Consider the following 21,977-nt stretch of genomic DNA (forward strand, 5'->3'; position numbering starts at 1 on the left):
AGTCTCACTGAACTATTATTTATTGCGAGGCCTCTACCAGCACTGCGTCCCGAGCCCTCAAGTTACCTTGTAGGTATATCAGAGTCTCAGTTCATGTCCCTCGCATCTGGTATGATATTTCTAAAACGTCCTCCTGGTCAGGGCACCTAGGTAAACTACAGAATCATCTCCCAGACTTGCGGGCGTAATTATAAATTCCTCAATCTCAGGGGGTCGAAATTGGTCTTGCTTTTGATCCTTGGCTATTCCGCCCTGCGGGCCCCTCAAGCTCTCCTTTCAAAAATTGAAATTGGGCTTACCAACTCTCCCGCCCCACCTCCGTGAGGGCGCCACCTTTACTCGGGTCTTTTTCGTGGTCCTCCCCGTTCGCCGTCGCTGCCTTCCACAGCTGGTTCAAGTTTCCTCCTCCCGTCTGGTTGATCCCTTCTCACGCTTACCACCATGGAGGGCCGTTATGAGCCTCGTGATTCGGCCTCCGCCGCCATCTTGTACAGGCACTCATTCAGTTAAGGTGTTGTTTGCCCTTTCGGTGAACGGCCACGGCGTTGTTAACTTCGCTATTTATGTTCGTTTGTGTTCTTGCTACTCCCCGATATTCATTTGGCGTTCGGGCGCGGGTTCAGCAGCTCTAAAGTCGGGGGCTCCATGCGGGCGGATCGGAGCTCACACCGCGACGTCCATCCCGCTGCTCAGCTCCACCGGAAGTCCTTAGTATTTAAACATAAAAGTAAACCCACTTGCATCTTTATTTGGCAATAAGACAAAGAAACAGGAGGAGTGGGAGACAAAGTGTGGGTTTGCTGACTGGCAAAGAAGGAAGGAAGGAAACAAGAAACTCATAAAAAAAGTGCATTCTTTTCCAACGTTCGCGTCACCAACTAGTAAACATATTATCATTCTATTTTTCAGGTGGCTGAAAGAGCATTTTTTTAGGCCCAGTCCCTTCGTAAACTTCAACATTCCCTAGTTCTGAGCCATCTAGATTACTGCAATGCTCTTTTCAAAGCATTTGCCAATCAGATACTAGGGAATTACAATTACTACAGAATGTCACTATTAAAATCATTTTTGGTGTTAAGCGATATGACCATGTAGCCCCCCCCTTTAAAATCGGAACACTAGCTACCAATCTCCGCAAGGATTCCTTATAAACTTTTAACACTAATGCATAGTATTCAAAACTCAGATCGTCCTTCATTTTTGAGTGAGCTGCTCATTCCATACACAAGTCAAGAGAGAGAGAGACAGACAGACACCACCAATGAGGTGCTTTGAGAGCCACTACACTGGGTGGGCCTGTGCTACGCCACTGACCGCACAAAAGTAGTTCTAACTATAATCGGTTAGCACTGAATATCAGTCTTATCTGGATAACTTCCAGGCACCATCAAACACCTGGATATTCAGTGTCGATGCACAGATAGGGATCAGCATTAAATATTTGAATCTAATTTAAGTTTGCAGAGGTCAGTGTTTAAAAGAATTACCAGCCGCTATTGGGTGAATATCGGGCCCTTACTTTTCCTGACAACCAACATGCTGCAGTGATCACTCACGCTCTGGTCCATGGTCTCAGGAATGAACTCCCCTTCACTGTTTATACTTGTGTAGGACCCCTGCCGGGCAATCTGCTGCTGCTCTTCTGGAACGCTTCCCGGAGGCGGAGAACTTCGACCCGTGTGCAAGGAGCCTAAAACAGAAAGAGTATATGCAACCTGTGAATCACCAGAAAACGTAAGGATTCTCATACAGTAGAAGAGGAACAAGGAAAGATATTGATAAGCAACTTCATTCAGTCCAGTTGCGGGCTTATGTACAAACATGCAAATGTAACTCAGAAAATTGTGAAAACAAATTGCTTCTTTCATGATCTTCACAGATGTGCCACAAGATAAGATGCCATGTGGAACAACTGAACCAATTCTAAGAGCAAGGAAAGATGTGAGTTGGCTACAGTGACACTGCTGGTCCTCTAACTTAAACTTCAATGGGAACCAGAGAAGGGGAGAAGGTGATAGTGGCGACAAAGACTGTTCCACAGCTTCAGCCTAGCTGCAGAATGTCTCATTGTATCAGAAAAATTACTCTAAACTCAAGCAAGAGCCTAAGTGCTCCTGCCACTGTGAAAGGGTGGGATGGTGAGGCAGACTTTATGAAGCTTGGGTGCCTCAGCGGCTCACCCGTTAAGCTGGCCCTGCCCAAATACAAAGCTGAGGCTCACACAGCAAGTACATACATAAGTACATAAGTAATGCCATACTGGGAAAAGACCAAGGGTCCATCGAGCCCAGCATCCTGTCCACGACAGCGGCCAATCCAGGCCAAGGGCACCTGGCAAGCTTCCCAAACGTACAAACATTCTATACATGTTATTCCTGGAATTTTGGATTTTTCCAAGTCCGTTTACTAGCGGTTTATGGACTTGTCCTTTAGGAAACCGTCCAACCCCTTTTTAAACTCTGCTAAGCTAACCGCCTTCACCACATTCTCCGGCAACGAATTCCAGAGTTTAATTGCATGTTGGGTGAAGAAACATTTTCTCCAATTTGTTTTAAATTTACTACACTGTAGTTTCATCGCATGCCCCCTAGTCCTAGTATTTTTGGAAAGCGTGAACAGACGCTTCACATCCACCTGTTCCACTCCACTCATTATTTTATATACCTCTATCATGTCTCCCCTCAGCCGTCTCTTCTCCAAGCTGAATAGCCCTAGCCTCCTTAGTCTTTCTTCATAAGGAAGTCGTCCCATCCCCGCTATCATTTTAGTCGCCCTTCACTGCACCTTTTCCAATTCTACTATATCTTTCTTGAGATGTGGCATCCAGAATTGAACACAATACTCAAGGTGCGGTCGCACCATGGAGCGATACAACGGCATTATAACATCCTCACACCTGTTTTCCATACCTTTCCTAATAATACCCAACATTATATTCGCTTTCCTAGTCGCAGCAGCACACTGAGCAGAAGGTTTCAGTGTGTTATCGATGACGACACCCAGATCCCTTTCTTGGTCCGTAACTCCTAACTTGGAACTTTGCATGACGTAGCTATAATTCGGGTTCTTTTTTCCCACATGCATCACCTTGCACTTGCTCACATTAAACGTCATCTGCCATTTAGCCGCCCAGTTTCCCAGTCTCGCAAGGTCCTCTTGTAATTTTTCACAATCCTGTCGCGAGTTAACGACTTTGAATAACTTTGTGTCATCAGCAAATTTAATTACCTCGCTAGTTACTCCCATCTCTAAATCATTTATAAATATATTAAAAAGCAGCGGTCCTAGCACAGACCCCTAAGGAACCCCACTAACTACCCCTCTCCATTGTGAATACTGTCCATTTAACCCCACTCTCTGTTTCCTATCCTTCAACCAGTTTTTAATCCACAATAGGACATTTCCTCCTATCCCATGACCCTCCAATTTCCTCTGTAGCCTTTCATGAGGTACCTTGTCAAACGCCTTTTGAAAATCCAGATACACAATATCAACCAGCTCCCCTTTGGCCACATGTTTGTTTACTCCTTCAAAGAATTGAAGTAAATTGGTCAGGCAAGATTTCCCCACACAAAAGCCGTGCTGACTCGGTCTCAGTAATCCATGTCCTCGGATGTGCTCTGTAATTTTGTTTTTAATAATAGCCTCTACCATTTTCCCCGGCACCGACGTCAGACTCACCAGTCTATAATTTCCCGGATCTCCCCTGGAGCCTTTTTTAAAAATGGGCGTTACATTGGCCACCCTCCAATCTTCCGGTACTACGCTCGATTTTAAGGATAAGTTGCATATCACTAGCAGTAGCTCCGCAAGCTCATTTTTCAGTTCTATCAGTACTCTAGGATGAATACCATCCGGTCCAGGAGATTTGCTACTCTTCAGTTTGCCGAACTGCCCCATTACGTCCTCCAGATAATACTCTGCAGTGAAGGATCTCTTATATACATATGGCTGGCACCCAGGATCCCATGTACCCCGACAGGGGTAGGTTGTAATGTTTGCTTTGCCCCAGTGGATGAGACATATGACAGAAATATTTGAAGAGACTGTACATGGAGAAAAGTATTGGCCTGCAATCATAACATGAAACAAGCTGCAGAACAATGGTGGTTACGTACGCACCTGTTGAGTATTTTCTTGTCCTTTCTGAATCTTTGTACAAAGACCCCATGATGTCGCCCATAGATTTGGATATTCTCATTTCATGTTGCTTGCTGTTATTTGGGTGCAAATGCTGCAAGACACAAACAGATCAGTTACATTCCGTTGGAGGAAGCAGCTGTTTGCCCCTTCCTGCAAAGCTCTACATTGGGATCTTTAGACACAGCACAGCCTTTTAGTATAGAAGGTGCTTCAATGACTTTCCATTTGAAATCTGTTGCTTCCCTGGCACTGGTTCTTCTACACATGGCCTTGGAATTTAAAGCACAGACGGTCTCTCTCTAATACAGACCCCTTCATAACAATCAGAGTCACAACAAGCAGAAGGCTTACTCTGTAACAAAGCTCCTGTTACAGCACTTATATTCTGTTACAAGAGGTTCTCAACCCAGTCCTCGGGACACACACAGCCAGTCTGGTTTTCAAGCTATCCACAATGAATATGCATGAGAGAAATATGCTGCACGGCCTCCATTATACGCAAACCTCTGTCATGCATATTCATTGTGTGTATCCTGAAAAACAGACTGGCTGGGTGTGTCCCAAGGTCTGGGTTGAGAACCCCTGTACAACAAAAACCCTGTTAATAACAAATAGCTCAACTGGCATCCAACACAACCAGAATGAGTACAAATGAAATTAATGTATTATGAGCTCCTCTAGTATCCAAGCACCACCCGTTGATAAATGGAGGCAGTATTTTGCTAGTTGTCAAGTCTGCTTCAAACTCAACTGCTCTACTAAATCTTTGGGTTTAAAATGGGTTATACGTCATATTTAAAGGCTCCTACAAACATGCCTTTACAAGAACAGTATTATAAAACAATAGTAAGCGGAAGAGGATCATGCACCTACACAGAGAGCACCACCTGAACTGCAGATGGGTTGCATTTATGGGAATATTCAAATTTTAGTTTTTCTTTTAGTATAACTGTGCAAGGTAACGTTAGCCAGCACCACTCGGGTTTTAAGGATACCTGCAATAAATATGCATACAACGAAGACCTCGTGTATGTCAATTTATCTTATACATGTTCACTGTGGATATCTTTAAATCCTGATTGTTCATGGGGTCCACCACAAGACAGATTTAAGAAGCTGTCCTACTGGCTACTGTGGATTCTAATGTTAGTCATAAGCCAAAATACTTGTAATCCACATCTGTAGTAAACCTGGTCAATGGCTAGGACTACGGTACAGCACTCTTTGCATAAATTAAATATAACCACCATACTGTACCTAAGTAAAAAAAAAGGCAACTGCCCTGTATGTTGGGCTTACCTTCACCCTGAACTGTGGATGGGCGAGTTCTAAATATTTTTAATAAATAAGCAAATAAAATAAGGAATGGCCAGAATGAAGGACATGTCTTAAATATCACCCTCCTTCATTCTACAATAGGTCACTTGAACACCTGTTGCATGCTTAAATTTATAGAATACTAGCACGTGCATGCATAAATGGCAGTAGTATGACAATCCACAATTCCAGGAACAACATGTATAGAATGTTTGTACGTTTGGGAAACTCGCCAGGTGCCCTTGGCCTGGATTGGCCGCTGTCGTGGACAGGATGCTGGGCTCAATGGACCCTTGGTTTTTTCGCAGTGTGGCATTACTTATGTACTTATAATTACAAGCTAAAATGATTTAACACATAATTATTGGGGGGGGGGGGGGGGGTGTTCACAATGGGCAGGGCTGAGATTTATACACTTACAGAATATTATAAATTATGTACATAAATGTTGTACAGACCTGGAAAAATGTTAGTGCCTAAATGTTATGTGCATTGGTGCTGACTTACACAAGTGTGCTATAATAATGGTAATTAGGTGCTAGGCTTATTTTTGAAAGTGATCGCCAGCCATTTCCCGACATAAATCAGGAGTTCTCCGAGGACAAGCAGGCTGCTTGTTCTCACTGATGGGTGACGTCCACGGCAGCCCCTCCAATCGGAATCTTCACTAGCAAAGTCCTTTGCTAGCTCTCGCGCGCCCGCGCGCACCGCGCATGCGCGGCCGTCTTCCCGCCCGAAACCGGCTCGAGCCGGCCAGTCTTCTTTCGTCCGCACTCGGTACGGCTGTGTTTTTCGCCGTGTCGAGCCCCGGAGAGTCGACCTCGCGCGTCCTTTGTCTAATCGACGTGTTTTTTCTTCGGAAAATATTTGATTTCGTTCGGGAAGTGCTCCGCAAACCCCCTTGGGTTTCGTTTGCCCCTACCCGTATTTCCAGTCTTTGCCCCGGTAAGTTTTCTTTCGTCGTCGGGGTAGGCCTCTTTTCGGCCTCGGTCGAGATTTTTCTCCCTCAAAGTTTTTGGTGCTCATTTTCGTCATTTCAGATTTTGATTTCGCCGGCGTGATTTTTCCGCCCATGACATCGAAGCCTTCCAGCGGCTTCAAGAAGTGCACCCAGTGCGCCCGGGTTATCTCGCTCACTGACAGGCACGCGTCGTGTCTTCAGTGTCTGGGGGCCGAGCACCGCCCTCAGGCCTGTAGTCTGTGTTCCCTTTTGCAAAGGCGGACTCAGGTAGCGAGATTGGCTCAGTGGAACGTTTTGTTCTCGGGCTCTTCGTCGGCATCGGCACCGGGGGTATCGTGTGCATCGACGTCTTCAGCGTCCAGAGCTTCATCCTCGGCTGCCAGTGCATCGAGTGCATCGAGGCATCGGCCCTCTGCATCGGCGCCGAGACATCGGATAGCTGCATCGACGTCGGTGGTACCGGGACCTCGTCTGCTGATGTCGTCGGACGGTGGTGCATCGTCAGGAGTGCAGGTGAGGGCTGTCCTTTCCCCTGCTGGTGGCGTTGAGCCTTCGGGTGGGTCTCCCCCTACCCTGAGGGCTCCTGCGGTACAGCCCCCCCGAGACCGACCTCCTTCGGCCTCGGCCCCGAGGAAGCGACGGCTGGATTCTACGTCCTCCTCGTCGGTACCGGGAAGCTCCGGTGACATGCTTCGTTCCAAGAAATCGAAGAAGCATCGTCACCGGTCCCCTTCCCGTGTCGGTACCGAGAGCTCTGGGTCGCCGAGGGAGTCGGCACCCAGCAGGCATCGGCACCGAGAGGACCGCTCACCCTCTGTTCAGGAGGTGTCGATGCACTCCACTCTGGACAGCCCGGAACAGCCTCCTCGCCCGGAACAGGTTCTGACGTCGACGCCTGCATCGACCTCCATGCCTTTCTCTGCAGCCGCTCTGAACGAGAGCCTCCTGGCCGTTCTCCCAGAGATTCTGGGGGAGCTGTTGCGCCCTACCCCTCCGGTACCGGCGGTGCTTGCGCCTCCGGTACCGTCGAGCGTGGCGCCGGCTGGCCCATCGCCCGAGGTGAGGTCTCCGGCGCCGGTACCGCGTGCGGTGCCGGCTGCCGTCGCCTCCCAGGAAGGCTCCCCGACTACGTCGGCGGAGGGAGCTTCACCGATGCGGGCGAGGGAGTCTACCTCTCGACGCCCCCATCGTGGACGTGGCTCCACGGAGTCGAGTCGGGCACGGTTGCAGACACAGGTCCGTGAACTTGTGTCTGACACCGAGGGTGAGGCCTCGTGGGAGGAGGAAGAAGACCCCAGATATTTCTCTGACGAGGAGTCTGAGGGTCTTCCTTCCGATCCTACTCCCTCTCCCGAAAGGCAGCTTTCTCCTCCTGAGAGTCTGTCTTTCGCTTCCTTTGTCCGGGAGATGTCTACGGCCATCCCCTTCCCGGTGGTTGTGGAGGACGAGCCCAGGGCTGAAATGTTTGAGCTACTGGACTATCCTTCTCCACCTAAGGAAGCGTCCACTGTTCCCTTGCACCATGTCCTGAAAAAGACATTGCTTGCGAACTGGACAAAACCATTAACTAATCCCCACATCCCCAAGAAGATCGAGTCCCAGTACCGGATCCATGGGGACCCAGATCTGATGCGCACTCAGTTGCCTCATGATTCTGGAGTTGTGGATCTGGCCCTAAAGAAGGCTAAGAGTTCTAGGGAGCATGCTTCGGCGCCCCCGGGCAAGGACTCTAGAACCTTAGACTCCTTTGGGAGGAAGGCCTACCATTCTTCTATGCTCGTGGCCAAATCCAGTCTTACCAGCTCTACACGAGCATACACATGCGGAACAATGTGCGGCAGTTGGCGGGCTTGGTTGATGCTCTCCCCCCTGAGCAAGCCAAGCCTTTTCAGGAGGTGGTCAGGCAGCTGAAGGCGTGCAGAAAATTCCTGGCCAGAGGGGTGTATGACACCTTTGATGTTGCGTCCAGGGCCGCTGCTCAAGGTGTGGTGATGCGCAGGCTCTCATGGCTGCGTGCCTCCGACCTGGAGAATAGAATCCAGCAGCGGATTGCGGACTCGCCTTGCCGTGCGGATAACATTTTTGGAGAAAAAGTCGAACAGGTGGTAGAGCAGCTCCACCAGCGGGACACCGCATTCGACAAGTTCTCCCGCCGGCAGCCTTCAGCTTCTACCTCTACAGGTAGACGATTTTTCGGGGGAAGGAAGACTGTTCCCTACTCTTCTGGCAAGCGTAGGTACAATCCTCCTTCTCGACAGCCTGCGGCCCAGGCTAAGCCCCAGCGCGCTCGCTCTCGTCAGCAGCGTGCGACTCAGCAAGGCCCCTCGGCTCCCCAGCAAAAGCAAGGGACGAGCTTTTGACTGGCTCCAGCAGAGCATAGCCGACATCCAAGTGTCCGTGCCGGGCAACCTGCCAGTCGGAGGGAGGTTGAAAGCTTTTCACCAAAGGTGGCCTCTCATAACCTCCGATCAGTGGGTTCTCCAAATAGTCCGGCAAGGATACACCCTCAATTTGGCCTCAAAACCTCCAAATTGTCCACCGGGAGCTCAGTCTTACAGCTTCCAGCACAAGCAGGTACTTGCAGAGGAACTCTCCGCCCTTCTCAGCGCCAATGCGGTCGAGCCCGTGCCATCCGGGCAAGAAGGGCTGGGATTCTATTCCAGGTACTTCCTTGTGGAAAAGAAAACAGGGGGGATGCGTCCCATCCTAGACCTAAGGGCCCTGAACAAATATCTGGTCAAAGAAAAGTTCAGGATGCTTTCCCTGGGCACCCTACTTCCCATGATTCAGGAAAACAGTTGGCTATGCTCTCTGGACTTGAAGGATGCCTACACACACATCCCGATACTGCCAGCTCACAGACAGTATCTGCGATTTCAGCTGGGCACACGTCACTTCCAGTACTGTGTGCTACCCTTTGGGCTCGCCTCTGCGCCCAGGGTGTTCACAAAGTGCTTGGCTGTAGTAGCAGCAGCACTTCGCAGGCTGGGGGTGCACGTGTTCCCATATCTCGACGATTGGCTGGTGAAGAACACGTCCGAGGCAGGAGCCCTGCAGTCCATGCAGATGACTATTCGCCTCCTGGAGCTGCTGGGGTTTGTGATAAATTACCCAAAGTCCCACCTTCTCCCGGCGCAGAGACTCGAATTCATAGGAGCTCTGCTGGATTCTCGGACGGCTCGCGCCTATCTCCCAGAGGCGAGAGCCAACAACTTGTTGTCCCTCGTCTCGCGGGTGCAAGCGTCCCAGCAGATCACAGCTCGGCAGATGTTGAGATTGCTGGGCCACATGGCCTCCACAGTTCATGTGACTCCCATGGCCTGCCTTCACATGAGATCTGCTCAATGGACCCTAGCTTCCCAGTGGTTTGAGGCTGCTGGGGATCTAGAAGACGTGATCCACCTGTCCACGAGTTTTCTCAAATCCCTGTATTGGTGGACGATTTGCTCCAATTTGACTCTGGGACGTCCTTTCCAAATTCCTCAGCCACAAAAAGTGCTGACCACGGATGCGTCTCTCCTGGGATGGGGAGCTCATGTTGATGGGCTTCACACCCAAGGAAGCTGGTCCCTCCAGGAACGCGATCTACAGATCAATCTTCTGGAGTTGCGAGCGATCTGGAACGCTCTGAAGGCTTTCAGAGATCGGCTGTCCCACCAAATTATCCAAATTCAGACAGACAACCAGGTTGCCATGTACTATGTCAACAAGCAGGGGGGCACCGGATCTCGCCCCCTGTGTCAGGAAGCCGTCAGCATGTGGCTCTGGGCTCTCCGTCAAGGCACGGTGCTCCAAGCCACATATCTGGCAGGCGTAAACAACAGTCTGGCCGACAGGTTGAGCAGGATTATGCAACCTCACGAGTGGTCGCTCAACTCCCGAGTGGTGCGCCAGATCTTCCAAGCGTGGGGCACCCCCTTGGTGGATCTCTTCGCATCTCGAGCAAACCACAAAGTCCCTCAGTTCTGTTCCAGGCTTCAGGCCCCCGGCAGACTGGCATCGGATGCCTTCCTCCTGAATTGGGGGGAGGGCCTGCTGTATGCTTATCCTCCCATTCCTCTGGTGGGGAAGACTTTGTTGAAACTCAAGCAAGACCGAGGCACCATGATTCTGATTGCTCCTTTTTGGCCGCGTCAGATCTGGTTCCCTCTTCTTCTGGAGTTATCCTCCGAAGAACCGTGGAGATTGGAGTGTTTTCCGACCCTCATCACGCAGGACGAAGGGGCTCTTCTGCATCCCAGCCTCCGGTCCCTGGCTCTCACGGCCTGGATGTTGAGAGCGTAGACTTTGCCTCTTTGGGTCTGTCAGAGGGTGTCTCCCGCATCTTGCTTGCTTCCAGGAAAGATTCCACTAAGAGGAGTTACTTCTTTCTATGGAGGAGGTTTGCCGTCTGGTGTGACAGCAAGGCCCTAGATCCTCGCTCTTGTCCTACACAGACCCTGCTTGAATACCTTCTGCACTTGTCTGAGTCTGGTCTCAAGACCAACTCTGTAAGGGTTCACCTTAGTGCAATCAGTGCATACCATTACCATGTGGAAGGTAAGCCGATCTCGGGAGAGCCTTTAGTTGTTCGCTTCATGAGAGGTTTGCTTTTGTCAAAGCCCCCTGTCAAGCCTCCTACAGTGTCATGGGATCTCAATGTCGTTCTCACCCAGCTGATGAAACCTCCTTTTGAGCCACTGAACTCCTGCCATCTGAAGTACTTGACCTGGAAGGTCATTTTCTTGGTGGCAGTTACTTCAGCTCGTAGAGTCAGTGAGCTTCAGGCCCTGGTAGCCCAGGCCCCTTACACCAAATTTCATCATAACAGAGTAGTCCTCCGCACTCACCCTAAGTTCTTGCCAAAGGTCGTGTCGGAGTTCCATCTGAACCAGTCAATTGTCTTGCCAACATTCTTTCCCCGTCCTCATTCCTGCCCTGCTGAACGTCAGCTGCACACATTGGACTGCAAAAGAGCATTGGCCTTCTATCTGGAGCGGACACAGCCCAACAGACAGTCCGCCCAATTGTTTGTTTCTTTTGATCCCAACAGGAGGGGAGTGGCTGTGGGGAAACGCACCATATCCAATTGGCTAGCAGATTGCATTTCCTTCACTTACGCCCAGGCGGGGCTGGCTCTTGAGGGTCATGTCACGGCTCATAATGTTAGAGCCATGGCTGCGTCGGTAGCCCACTTGAAGTCAGCCTCCATTGAAGAAATTTGCAAAGCTGCGACGTGGTCATCTGTCCACACATTCACATCTCATTACTGCCTGCAGCAGGATACCCGACGCGACAGTCGGTTCGGGCAGTCAGTTCTTCAGAACCTGTTTGGGCTTTAGGATCCAACTCCACCCCCCGAGGGCCCTGTTTGTTCTGTTCCAGGCTACACTCTCAGTTAGTTGGTAAATTTTTTAGGTCAATCTCAGTTATGTCCTCACCGTTGCGAGGCCCAATTGACCATGGTTGTTGTTTTGAGTGAGCCTGGGGGCTAGGGATACCCCATCAGTGAGAACAAGCAGCCTGCTTGTCCTCGGAGAAAGCGAATGCTACATACCTATAGAAGGTATTCTCCGAGGACAGCAGGCTGATTGTTCTCACAAACCCGCCCGCCTCCCCTTTGGAGTTCAGTCTTCCCTTGTATCTCTTTTGCTACATACGAGACTGGCCGGCTCGAGCCGGTTTCGGGCGGGAAGACGGCCGCGCATGCGCGGTGCGCGCGAGAGCTAGCAAAGGACTTTGCTAGTGAAGATTCCGATTGGAGGGGCTGCCGTGGACGTCACCCATCAGTGAGAACAATCAGCCTGCTGTCCTCGGAGAATACCTTCTACAGGTATGTAGCATTCGCTATGGCCGGCGATCTCTCAAAAGCGGCGAAATCGGTATAATTGAAAGCGGCGTTTTTGACAGCATTGTCGCTTTCCCGTCGCCTCGTTGGCGAAAGTTCAAGGGAGCATGTCGGCGGCTTAGCGAAGGCGGGACATGGGCGGGCATGGGCGTGGCTACCAGTTGGCCGGCTTTCGCGGATAATGGAAAAACAAAAGCGGTGTTAAGCAGTATTTCGCCGGGTTTACTTGGTCCTTTTATTTTCACGACCAAGCCTCAAAAAGGTGCCCCAACTAACCAGATGACCACTGGAGGGAATGGAGGATGACTTCCCCGTACTCGCCCAGTGGTCATCAACCCCCTCCCACACTAAAGAAATAAAAATAAAACCTTTTTTGCCAGCCTGTATGCCAGCCTCAAATGTCATACCCAGCTCCCTGACAGCAGTATGCGAGTCCCCGGAGCAGTTTCTAATGGGTGCAGTGCACTTCAGGCAGACAGACCCAGGCCCATTCTCCCCTACCTGTTACACTTGTGGTGCTAAGTGTTGAGCCCTCCAAACCCCCCCCCAAACCCACTGTACCCACATGTAGGTGCCCCCTTCACCCCTTAGGGCTATGGTAATGGTGTACAGTTGTGGGGAGTGGGTTTGGGGGGATTTGGGGGGCTCAGCACCCAAGGGAAGGGAGCTATGCACCTGGGAGGTTTGTTTGTATTTTTTTTAAAGTTTTAGAAGTGCCCCCTAGGGTGCCCGGTTGGTGTCCCGGCATGTGAGGGGGACCAGTGCACTACAAATGCTGGCTCCTCCCACGACCAAATGCCTTGGATTTCGCTGGGTTTGAGATGGCCGGCATTTTTTTTTCCATTATCGTTGAAAAACAAAACCAGCGATCTCAAACCTGGCGAACTCTAGCTTTTGGCCGGGCTAAACCGTATTATCGGAAAAAAAAAAAAGATGGTCGGCCATCTTTTTCGATAACACGGTTCCGGCCAGCTGTAGCACCGCTGCCACAATAGATCGTCGGCGAACTATTTGGCCGGCGACGTTCGATTATGCCCCTCTAAGTGCCCTTTATATAAAGCTGCCAAACTGGATCCAGATTTGCAGGACTGGGTGGATCCAGTCTTGGTTTTACCTCGGTGCATGTTGGGACTTATAGTCTTGCTTTTCTTAGGCAATGCAATGGGGAAATCAGAACTACAAGTCCTTTCATGCAATGGGTAAACCCAGGACTGGACTGACCCTGCCCTGTGAATCTGTATTCAGTTGGCAGCTTTACCTTTACAGAATAGGCCCACAACCCATATAAAGTGGAGCCTAAACTGTGGCATCTAGTCACAGAATTGCCCTCCCACCCCCACCTAAAAAACAAACAGATTTGAAAGACAAAAATCACATCACAAAAACTTATTGGATTATTGATTTTTGAAGCCTCAAGTTCGAGCTGACAACCCTCCCCCCTCCCTCCCAAGTTCAGGACAGTTGGTCCCTCTAACCCTGGGCTTTAACGAATACAAAATAAAGACAACCCACCATCAGCCTTTTCTGAGCTCTCACAAATATCCGCAGGCTCTTCACAGAAGGGCTCATGTCCAAATGTTCCACTGCCCGGTCCAAGTCTTCCTGGCACTTGAGTGGGATCAGGAGCTGGAAGACATTAAACAAACACACGGGAATGTCACTCGGTGGGCAAAGAGAGGAAACAACATCCAACAAGCAGCTCCTTTCACTGCAATCTGCAAGAATCCCTGCTTCGGCAGCCGAGGATGCTTGGAAAACAAAACAAACGCCTGGACATTATATTTTTAACCTTTTCCTCCAAGATAATATCAGAGAAGTACAACAAAGCCGTTAACAAACACAGTTTTCCCCCTCCGCAAAAAAAAAAAAAAAATATATATATATATCAAAGTTACAACAGCAAAAGCTACGGAACGTCATCAGTGATTTGGAGGAAAAAATGAATGATGAGAATTAGACAGGACAAGTTTGGATCTCTCTCTCACTCTCTCTCAGTGATGTTACAAGAATAAAGTATGAGAGTGGCAGTTAAAAACCCTAAAAGCTCTGGATCTAAAAGAAAGAATTAGGGGTAACCTAAATGGACTGGCAGCTAGTCAATTTTGTACACTGCCTTTCTGTGGTACAACCAAAGCAGCTTCCATATTATATACAAGTACTTTCTCTGTCCCTAGTGAGCTCACAGTCTAAGCTTTTTTTTTAACAGGGGCAATGGAGGGTTAGACAATTTGCCCAGGGTCACAAGGAACTGCAGTGAGAATCAAACCAGGATCCCCCGGTTTTCAGGACACTGCACTAACCATTACGTTACACTAAAAGATAATGGTACTACTTCAATAGATTAGGAAGAGACACAGGTTTAGAGGTCTAGGTACTGGGGTCCCAAAGCAGACAAAAACAGTGCTATGCAGACAGGAAGGGCTACTTTGAAAGGGGTGCAGGATAGGGAAAGAGGGTCAAGTTGACAGAAGTTAGTCAGAAGGACAGGGTCAACCTGTCAGAAATCCAAAGAATCAGGATTGGAGAGTGAAGTTGGAAGAGGGCTAAAATGAGTTAACCGCTTGTGTGCTAAGTTTGTGGTGTAGCTGGGAGAGAAATTTACCCAGAGAATGTGCCCAGGGCACATTTACTTCCATGAAACTTGAAACTTCATAAATACCATACATCTTTACATACTATACAGATATGGGCACACTGAATTTAGTACATCTATGTAATTATTAACACAGCTCATCTTCTAAGATTTAGGATAGGCCTTGACAAATGGCTTTGAGAAAGCATAGTAAATCAGACCCTTAGACTGTGGAACTCGTTGCCGGAGAATGTAGTGACAGCAGCTGGCCTTACGGAATTTAAAGGGGGTTTGGACAGATTCCTGAGGTAAAGTCCATTGAACATTATTATTATTATTTGGGGGGGGGGGGTTGCCGGGTTCTTGAAGCCTGGATTGGCCACTGTTGAAGACAGGATGCTGGGCTTGATGGACCCTTGGTCTTTTCCCAGTATGGCGGTGCTTATGTACACTCATGAATGCCACTGGTATTAACATACAGCCAATGTCCCCCTCCAGCTGTAGTCTCCCAGTCTCACTCTCATTCCCTACCCTGTTACCCAGTTTTGCTCGCTTTTTCCCTCCTCCCATTCTATCATCACCCAGTTTCATGCTCACTCTCCCTCCCCCACACATTCTGTTGTCACCTAGTCTCTCTCTTTAAAATCAAGTAGGCCCAACTCCTACCCCAGCTAGCCCTCACCACCCAGGAAAGCCAGTCAGCCAACTCTAGTCTCTCCCCCTGAAAGCCAATCAGTTCTACCAGCCTGTAACCCATGCTACTGTATGCCAGCCAACACTCACCCCAGCCCCTGCCCCCTCCCAGCCAGCCAAGCTCTCCCATCACACTACCGATCATCTGGATTTCTGTGGCTGCTGTCAAGCATAGAATTTTTCCTCCCTTTAAAAAAATGTATTTTTCTTTTGCAGCTGCAACTGTTGCCAAAGCAGGAGCTTCATTGCTGCTGGCTGAATGGGAGCCCTTACAAACTGACCCTCAGTGACTCATCATTCCCAGCTGAATGGGACGGATGACGCTTGCTTTGGTCTTCAATGAGGAAGATGTGGGGGAGATATCGCCATTAACACAGTTTTTGATGTGGGTAAGTTGGAGGAACTGAAACAAATCTCTGTAAACTTGGAAGACATAACAAGGCAATTTGACAAACTAAAGAGTAGCAAATCACCTTGACCACATGGTATACATCCCAGGCTACTAAAAAAAATGATACAACTTAAAAAAAAAAAAAACTTGCAGTGTTAGTATTAGTAATACCTAATTTATCTTTAAAAATCAAGCATGGTACAAAAAATTGGAGGGTAGCCAATGTGATACTAAATTTTTAAAATATGGTTCCAGAGGCGACCCACAAAATTATAGTGGTGAGCCTGGGCAAATGGTAGAGATTATAAAGAACAAAATTGAGCACATATATAGGCATAGATTAATGGGACAAAGCTAACATGGATTTAACCAAGGGAATTCTTATCTTACCAATTTGCTACAATTTTTTGAAGGCATGATTAAACATGGATAAAGGTGAGCTGGTTAATATTGTGTAACTGGATTTTCAGAAAGCATTTGATAAAATCCCTTATCAGAAAGTCATGGGATAGGAGGCAGTGTCCTACTGTGGATTAAGAACTGGTTAAAAGACAGAGAACAGAGATTAGGGTTAAATTGTCAGTATTCTCAATGGAGATGGGTAGATAATGGGGTTCCCCAGGGGTCTGTGTTGGGACCACTGCTTTTTAACACATTTATAAATGATTTGAAAATGGGAATAATGAGTGAGGTGATTAAATTTACTGATGACACAAAGTTATTTGTTAAATCACATGAGTACTGTGAAAAATTGGAAGATGACCTTATGAGACAGAGACACTCTGGACCAACCACTATAAACTAAACCTATCCCTACACTGGCGGAAGAAGGGTATGCAACGAATACTAGAACATACATCCTACAGCACAAGAGGTCAAGCAGACACGAAAACATTCTGGCAACTAATATACAATAACGAATGGGCAGCACAAACAGACTCCATATACTACCTCAAAGAATGGGACAAAAGATGCAAAAGCATACTAGACGAAATTGCACCCTTACGAACAAAAACCTCACGCAAGCACAACTCGACACCATGGTTCAACGATGAACTGAAAAAATTAAAAACTCAAACCAGGAAACTCAAACGAGCATGCAGTAAAACAAAAGATGAACATACACTCAACACATGGAAACAAATACAAAGAAAATACAAATACGCAATAAGACAGGCCAAAAGATCATATTGTAAAACCAAAATAGGGACAGATTACAAAGACATAAAGAAATTATACCAACACGTGAACAAACTCCTAGACACCAACTTGGTCACGACCAGCAATACAGACATCCCATCTGCAGATAAACTTGCAAAGTACTTCAATGAAAAAATTGTAAACTTACGTAACACGCTACCTCAAAACAACACTGACATTGAAAACTTCCTTAATGAATTGGACCCAACCATTGAAGAATACTGGTTAAACTTCGCCCTCCTTACCGTCGAAACAGTTACCCAAGTGATTAACAGGCTTTCCAACACCCACTGTAAACTACATACCTGTCCCAGCTACCTAATGAGATCCGCCCCTGACCGCTTCATACCAGACCTCACATCCCATCTAAACTACATGCTTCAGCAAGGCCTCTTCCCCACGCAAAATGGCAATATCTAACTCACTCCAAAACCAAAAGATACCAAGAAAAATACAGACAAAATCACTAACTACCGTCCAGTAGCATCTATCCCGCTAGTGGTCAAACTGATGGAAAGCATGATAACCAAATAACTCACAGATTACATAAAACAAATTCTCCATATTACATGAATCACAGTCAGGCTTTCGCCCCCTCCACAGCACGGAAACAGTATCAATCTCTCTTCTAGCCAAATTCAAGCAAGAAATAGCAACAGGCAAAAACATCCTTCTCCTCCAATTCGACATGTCTAGTGCATTCAACATGGTAAACTATAATATATTAATAAGATTACTAGATAAGTTCGGGATTGGTGGAAACATACTTAACTGGATCAAGGGCTTCCTAACCACAAGAACATACCAAGTAAAATCGAATTCAAACATATCATCACCATGGAAAGCAGACTGTGAAGTACTGCAAGGATCACCGCTATCACCGATCTATTCAACCTAATGATGACCCCACTTGCCAAGTCCTTAGCCAACCAAGGCCTCAACCCTTTCATATATGCAGACGATGTCACAATATACATTCCTTACAAAACCAAACTGACAGAAATCACCAAAGAATTCAAGTTCAGCCTGAATACCAAGGATTCATGGGCAAATGCATTTCAATTAAAACTCAATAAAGAAAAAAAAACATTGTCTCATCCTCTCATCCCAACACAGCACAGACATCCCCACAAGTATCAACACCCCAGATCACACCCTTCCTATCTCAGATAGCCTGAAAAACCTTGGCATTACATTGGACTGTAACTTTGTGTTGATGCCCCTGTATAAGTCGTTGGTGAGGCCCCACCTGGAGTATTGTGCTCAGTTTTGGAGGCCATATCTTGCTAAGGATGTAAAAAGAATTGAAGCGGTGCAAAGAAAAGCTACAAGAATGGTATGGGATTTGCGTTACAAGACGTATGAGGAGAGACTTGCTGACCTGAACATGCATACCCTGGAGGAAAGGAGAAACAGGGGTGATATGATACAGACGTTCAAATATTTGAAAGGTATTAATCTGCAAATGAACCTTTTCTGGAGATGGGAAGGCGGTAGAACTAGAGGACATGAAATGAGATTGAAGGGGGGCAGACTCAAGAAAAATGTCAGGAAGTATTTTTTCACGGAGAGAGTGGTGGATGCTTGGAATGCCCACCCGCGGGAGGTGGTGGAGATGAAAACGGTAACGGAATTCAAACTTGCGTGGGATAAACAAATGAATCCTGTTGAGAAGGAATGGATCCTCAAGAGCTTAGCCAAGATTGGGTGGCAGAGCCAGTGGTTGGGAGGCGGGGCTAGTGCTGGGCAGACTTCTACGGTCTGTGCCCTGAAAAAGACAGATACAAATCAAGGTAAGGTATAAACAAAAAGTAGCATGTATGAGTTATCTTGTTGGGCAGACTGGATGGACTGTGCAGGTCTTTTTCTGCCGTCATCTACTATGTTAATACTAGAGAGTCAAGTGACATCCACAACAAAGAAAATGTTCCACTCAATGTGGAAACTCAAACGCATGAGGCAATTCTTCCCGAGGGAAACATTTCGCAACCTGATACAATCAATGAAACTATGCCACTTAGACTACTGCAATGGAATTTAAGCGGGATGAAAAGAACAAACCCTAAAGAAACTTCAGGCCTCTCAAAACACAGCAGCTAGGCTTATATTTGGTACAACGCGATTTGAAAGCGCAAAACCTCTCTGTGAAAAACTACACTGGCTCCCAATCAAAGAACGCATCGCCTTCAAAATCTGCACCATGGTTCACAAAATCATCTACGGAGAAGCCCAGAGTTACAAGACAAACTTGATCAACTTACCAATTAGAAATACATTCGAATCTACATGAACTTATCTAAATCTGCACTACCCAAGCTGCAAAGGCCTTAAATACAAATCAACTTACACATCTAGTTTTTCCTACATAAGCACACAATTGTGGAACGCATTATCTAAAGCCTTGTTAACGACGTATGACCACCTAAACGTCCGTAAATCACTAAAAACTAACCTGTTTAAGAAGGCATACCATATCGATCCAACCTAAGTGCCTTACCTCAACAACACAACCAAATTAAAGCACGTAACGGACATAACACAACTCTTCCGCTCTATGATTCCCTAATGTGGCTGTACCACATGAACTTTATCTTACCACAACATCACCTTGTATCTGTTCACACCAGAGCCTGCAAAGGCCTCTCCGGTACAATGTAAGCCACATTGAGCCTACAAACAGGTGGGAAAATGTGGGATACAAATGTAACAAAATTAAAAAAAAAATAATGAGTGAGGTGATTAAATTTACTGACGACACAAAGTTATTCAAAGTTGTTAAATCACGAGTACTGTGAAAAAAATCGGAAGATGATCTTATGAGATTGGGCATCCAAATGGCTGATGACGTTTAATGTGAGCAAGTACAAAGTGATGTATGTAGGGAACAGCAAGCAAAACTATAGCTACATGATGCAAGTCTGCACATTAGGAGTTACTGTCCAGGGAAAGGATTTAGGTTTTGTTGATGATACATAGAAGCCTCCTGCTCAGTGTGCAGTGGCGGTTAAGAAAGCAAATAGACTGTTAGGACTTATTAGAAAGGAATAGAGAACAAAACTTAGATTATTATAATGCTTTTGTATTGCTCCATTATGTGACTGGACCTCGAATATTGTGTGCAATTTTGGTCACTGCACCTCAAAAAACATATAGCAGAATTATAAAAGGTAGAGCGAATGGTAGAGAAAATAATAAAGGGCATGGGAAAAATAGCGTAGCGCTGAATAGCAGATGGTCATAGGCGTTCGGTGGCCCAACTGTTTGGGGAGGCTAAAGGGAGTGGGGCCAGGGGTGGAGCTTAAATCCATAATTGTCTGATAACACACAGAAAAAATAAATAAAAATAAGTCACAATTAATACCTTTTATTAAATTTAGATATTAGATATGTATCATATGTCAAAGAATAAAGTGGTTGCTCAAATCATATTCTAACCACAATCCCTCAACTGCAAAACACTATGCACAACTTTCTGCAAAAAAACACACTCAGAACCTTACTGCACCATAAATACTACACTGGGCAGAACCTAATACACCAATATACCACCCATACGGAAAATGCAGACTGTCAACAATATGAAACAAGGGATCATATCATCACAATTCTCATGTAGAGCCACAAAACACCATAATTCATGTTTAATATGGGATAAAATGCCATAAATAAGTAAAAAAAAATATAAACTTTTAATGTTGAGCACCTGACTCTCAAAGTGGACATATTCCAAACACTATAATGAAAATAAAATGATCTTTTCTACCTTTGTTGTCTGGTGACTTTTTCTGATCATGCTGCTATCTGTCCTCAGGAGTCAGTGCAAGTCATGTGCAGGTCAGGAAGTCATCCTCGTTAAATATCTCCCTGGCAACCCAGGACACCTCCAGCCAGCCCCCCCCTGCTCTGCCAGCAGTAAGGTAAACAAATTAAACCATAAGCCAATTTCTACAACTGGTTACACAAGGCTAGAGTGGCTTCCACTGCAGCTCCTGCTGTGAGGATGGAGGTAAATCAACAATTTAACCCCCCCCCCCCCCCCCCCCCCCCCAGAGCAGCGGGACTCCACAGTTGATCCATCCTGCTGCAGCAGGGAAGGTTTAGCTTCCCCAAGCCTCTTATACCGGGCGCCTATGTTTGGCAGATTTGTTTCACATATTTTTCAGGTCAGCTAGGCTGCACTGACCATCAAATCATTCCTATGCGTGCTATGAAAGAGGCTTTCTTGATTGGTGCTGCAAGACCCTGACTGATTGGAAACCCTTTCAAATTATGCTGGTAATAAAATTCTCATGGCCATGTATCCAGATGATCTGGAGAGGGTACAGGCCTGCCAAAAACTTCATTCTCTTGTATTCTCAGCCAAATAAAATGGGCCCAGTGCATCAAGTTTTGCAAAGGCCACAACAGGTAGATTTGCTCCCCACTAAGCTTTTATAATTTACTTACTTCCTAAAATAACTCCAAGCAGTGTACAGATTATACAACATAATAGTAAAAACATAGCACAACAGTATACACATATTAAGAAAAATAAAATTAAAATAAAATGCCATACTAAAAGCAGTAATCAAGAAGCAATTATGACCAGAAACCAACGGAGCCACAGATCAGCATTAAAACCAAAGACTGGCCTGAAACATAACAAAAGAAGTCTAAGTTCAAAGCAAGGAAGGCACATTTCAGCAGTGGGCTGACTGCATAAAGCTACATTACTACTACTACTACTTAGCATTTCTATAGCGCTGCTAGGGTTACGCAGCGCTGTACAATTTTAAACAAGGGGAAGGACAGTCCCTGCTCAAGAGAGCTTACAATCTAAAGGTAATAAACTATGTAGTCAGTGTAGGTATCATGAATGGGGAAGGTGGTTAGG

At 46.9% G+C, this 21,977-nt stretch overlaps 1 protein-coding gene across 2 annotated transcripts in view; it reads right to left on the minus strand.

The window, feature by feature from the left end:
* Positions 1-21,977, minus strand: part of LOC115466611 (mitogen-activated protein kinase kinase kinase 3-like) — a 320,888-nt gene that overhangs the window by 85,562 nt on the left and 213,349 nt on the right. For both annotated transcript variants that reach the window (XM_030197973.1, XM_030197964.1), the window contains exons 6-8: positions 13,761-13,874; positions 4,123-4,234; positions 1,557-1,690 (exon numbers count right to left, since the gene is read on the minus strand). In XM_030197973.1, coding sequence (XP_030053833.1) covers positions 1,557-1,690; positions 4,123-4,234; positions 13,761-13,874 — 360 coding nt within the window. The remainder of the gene's footprint in view (positions 1-1,556; positions 1,691-4,122; positions 4,235-13,760; positions 13,875-21,977) is intronic.

Source organism: Microcaecilia unicolor, chromosome 1 (assembly GCF_901765095.1).
Source record: "Microcaecilia unicolor chromosome 1, aMicUni1.1, whole genome shotgun sequence".
NCBI lineage: Eukaryota > Metazoa > Chordata > Amphibia > Gymnophiona > Siphonopidae > Microcaecilia > Microcaecilia unicolor.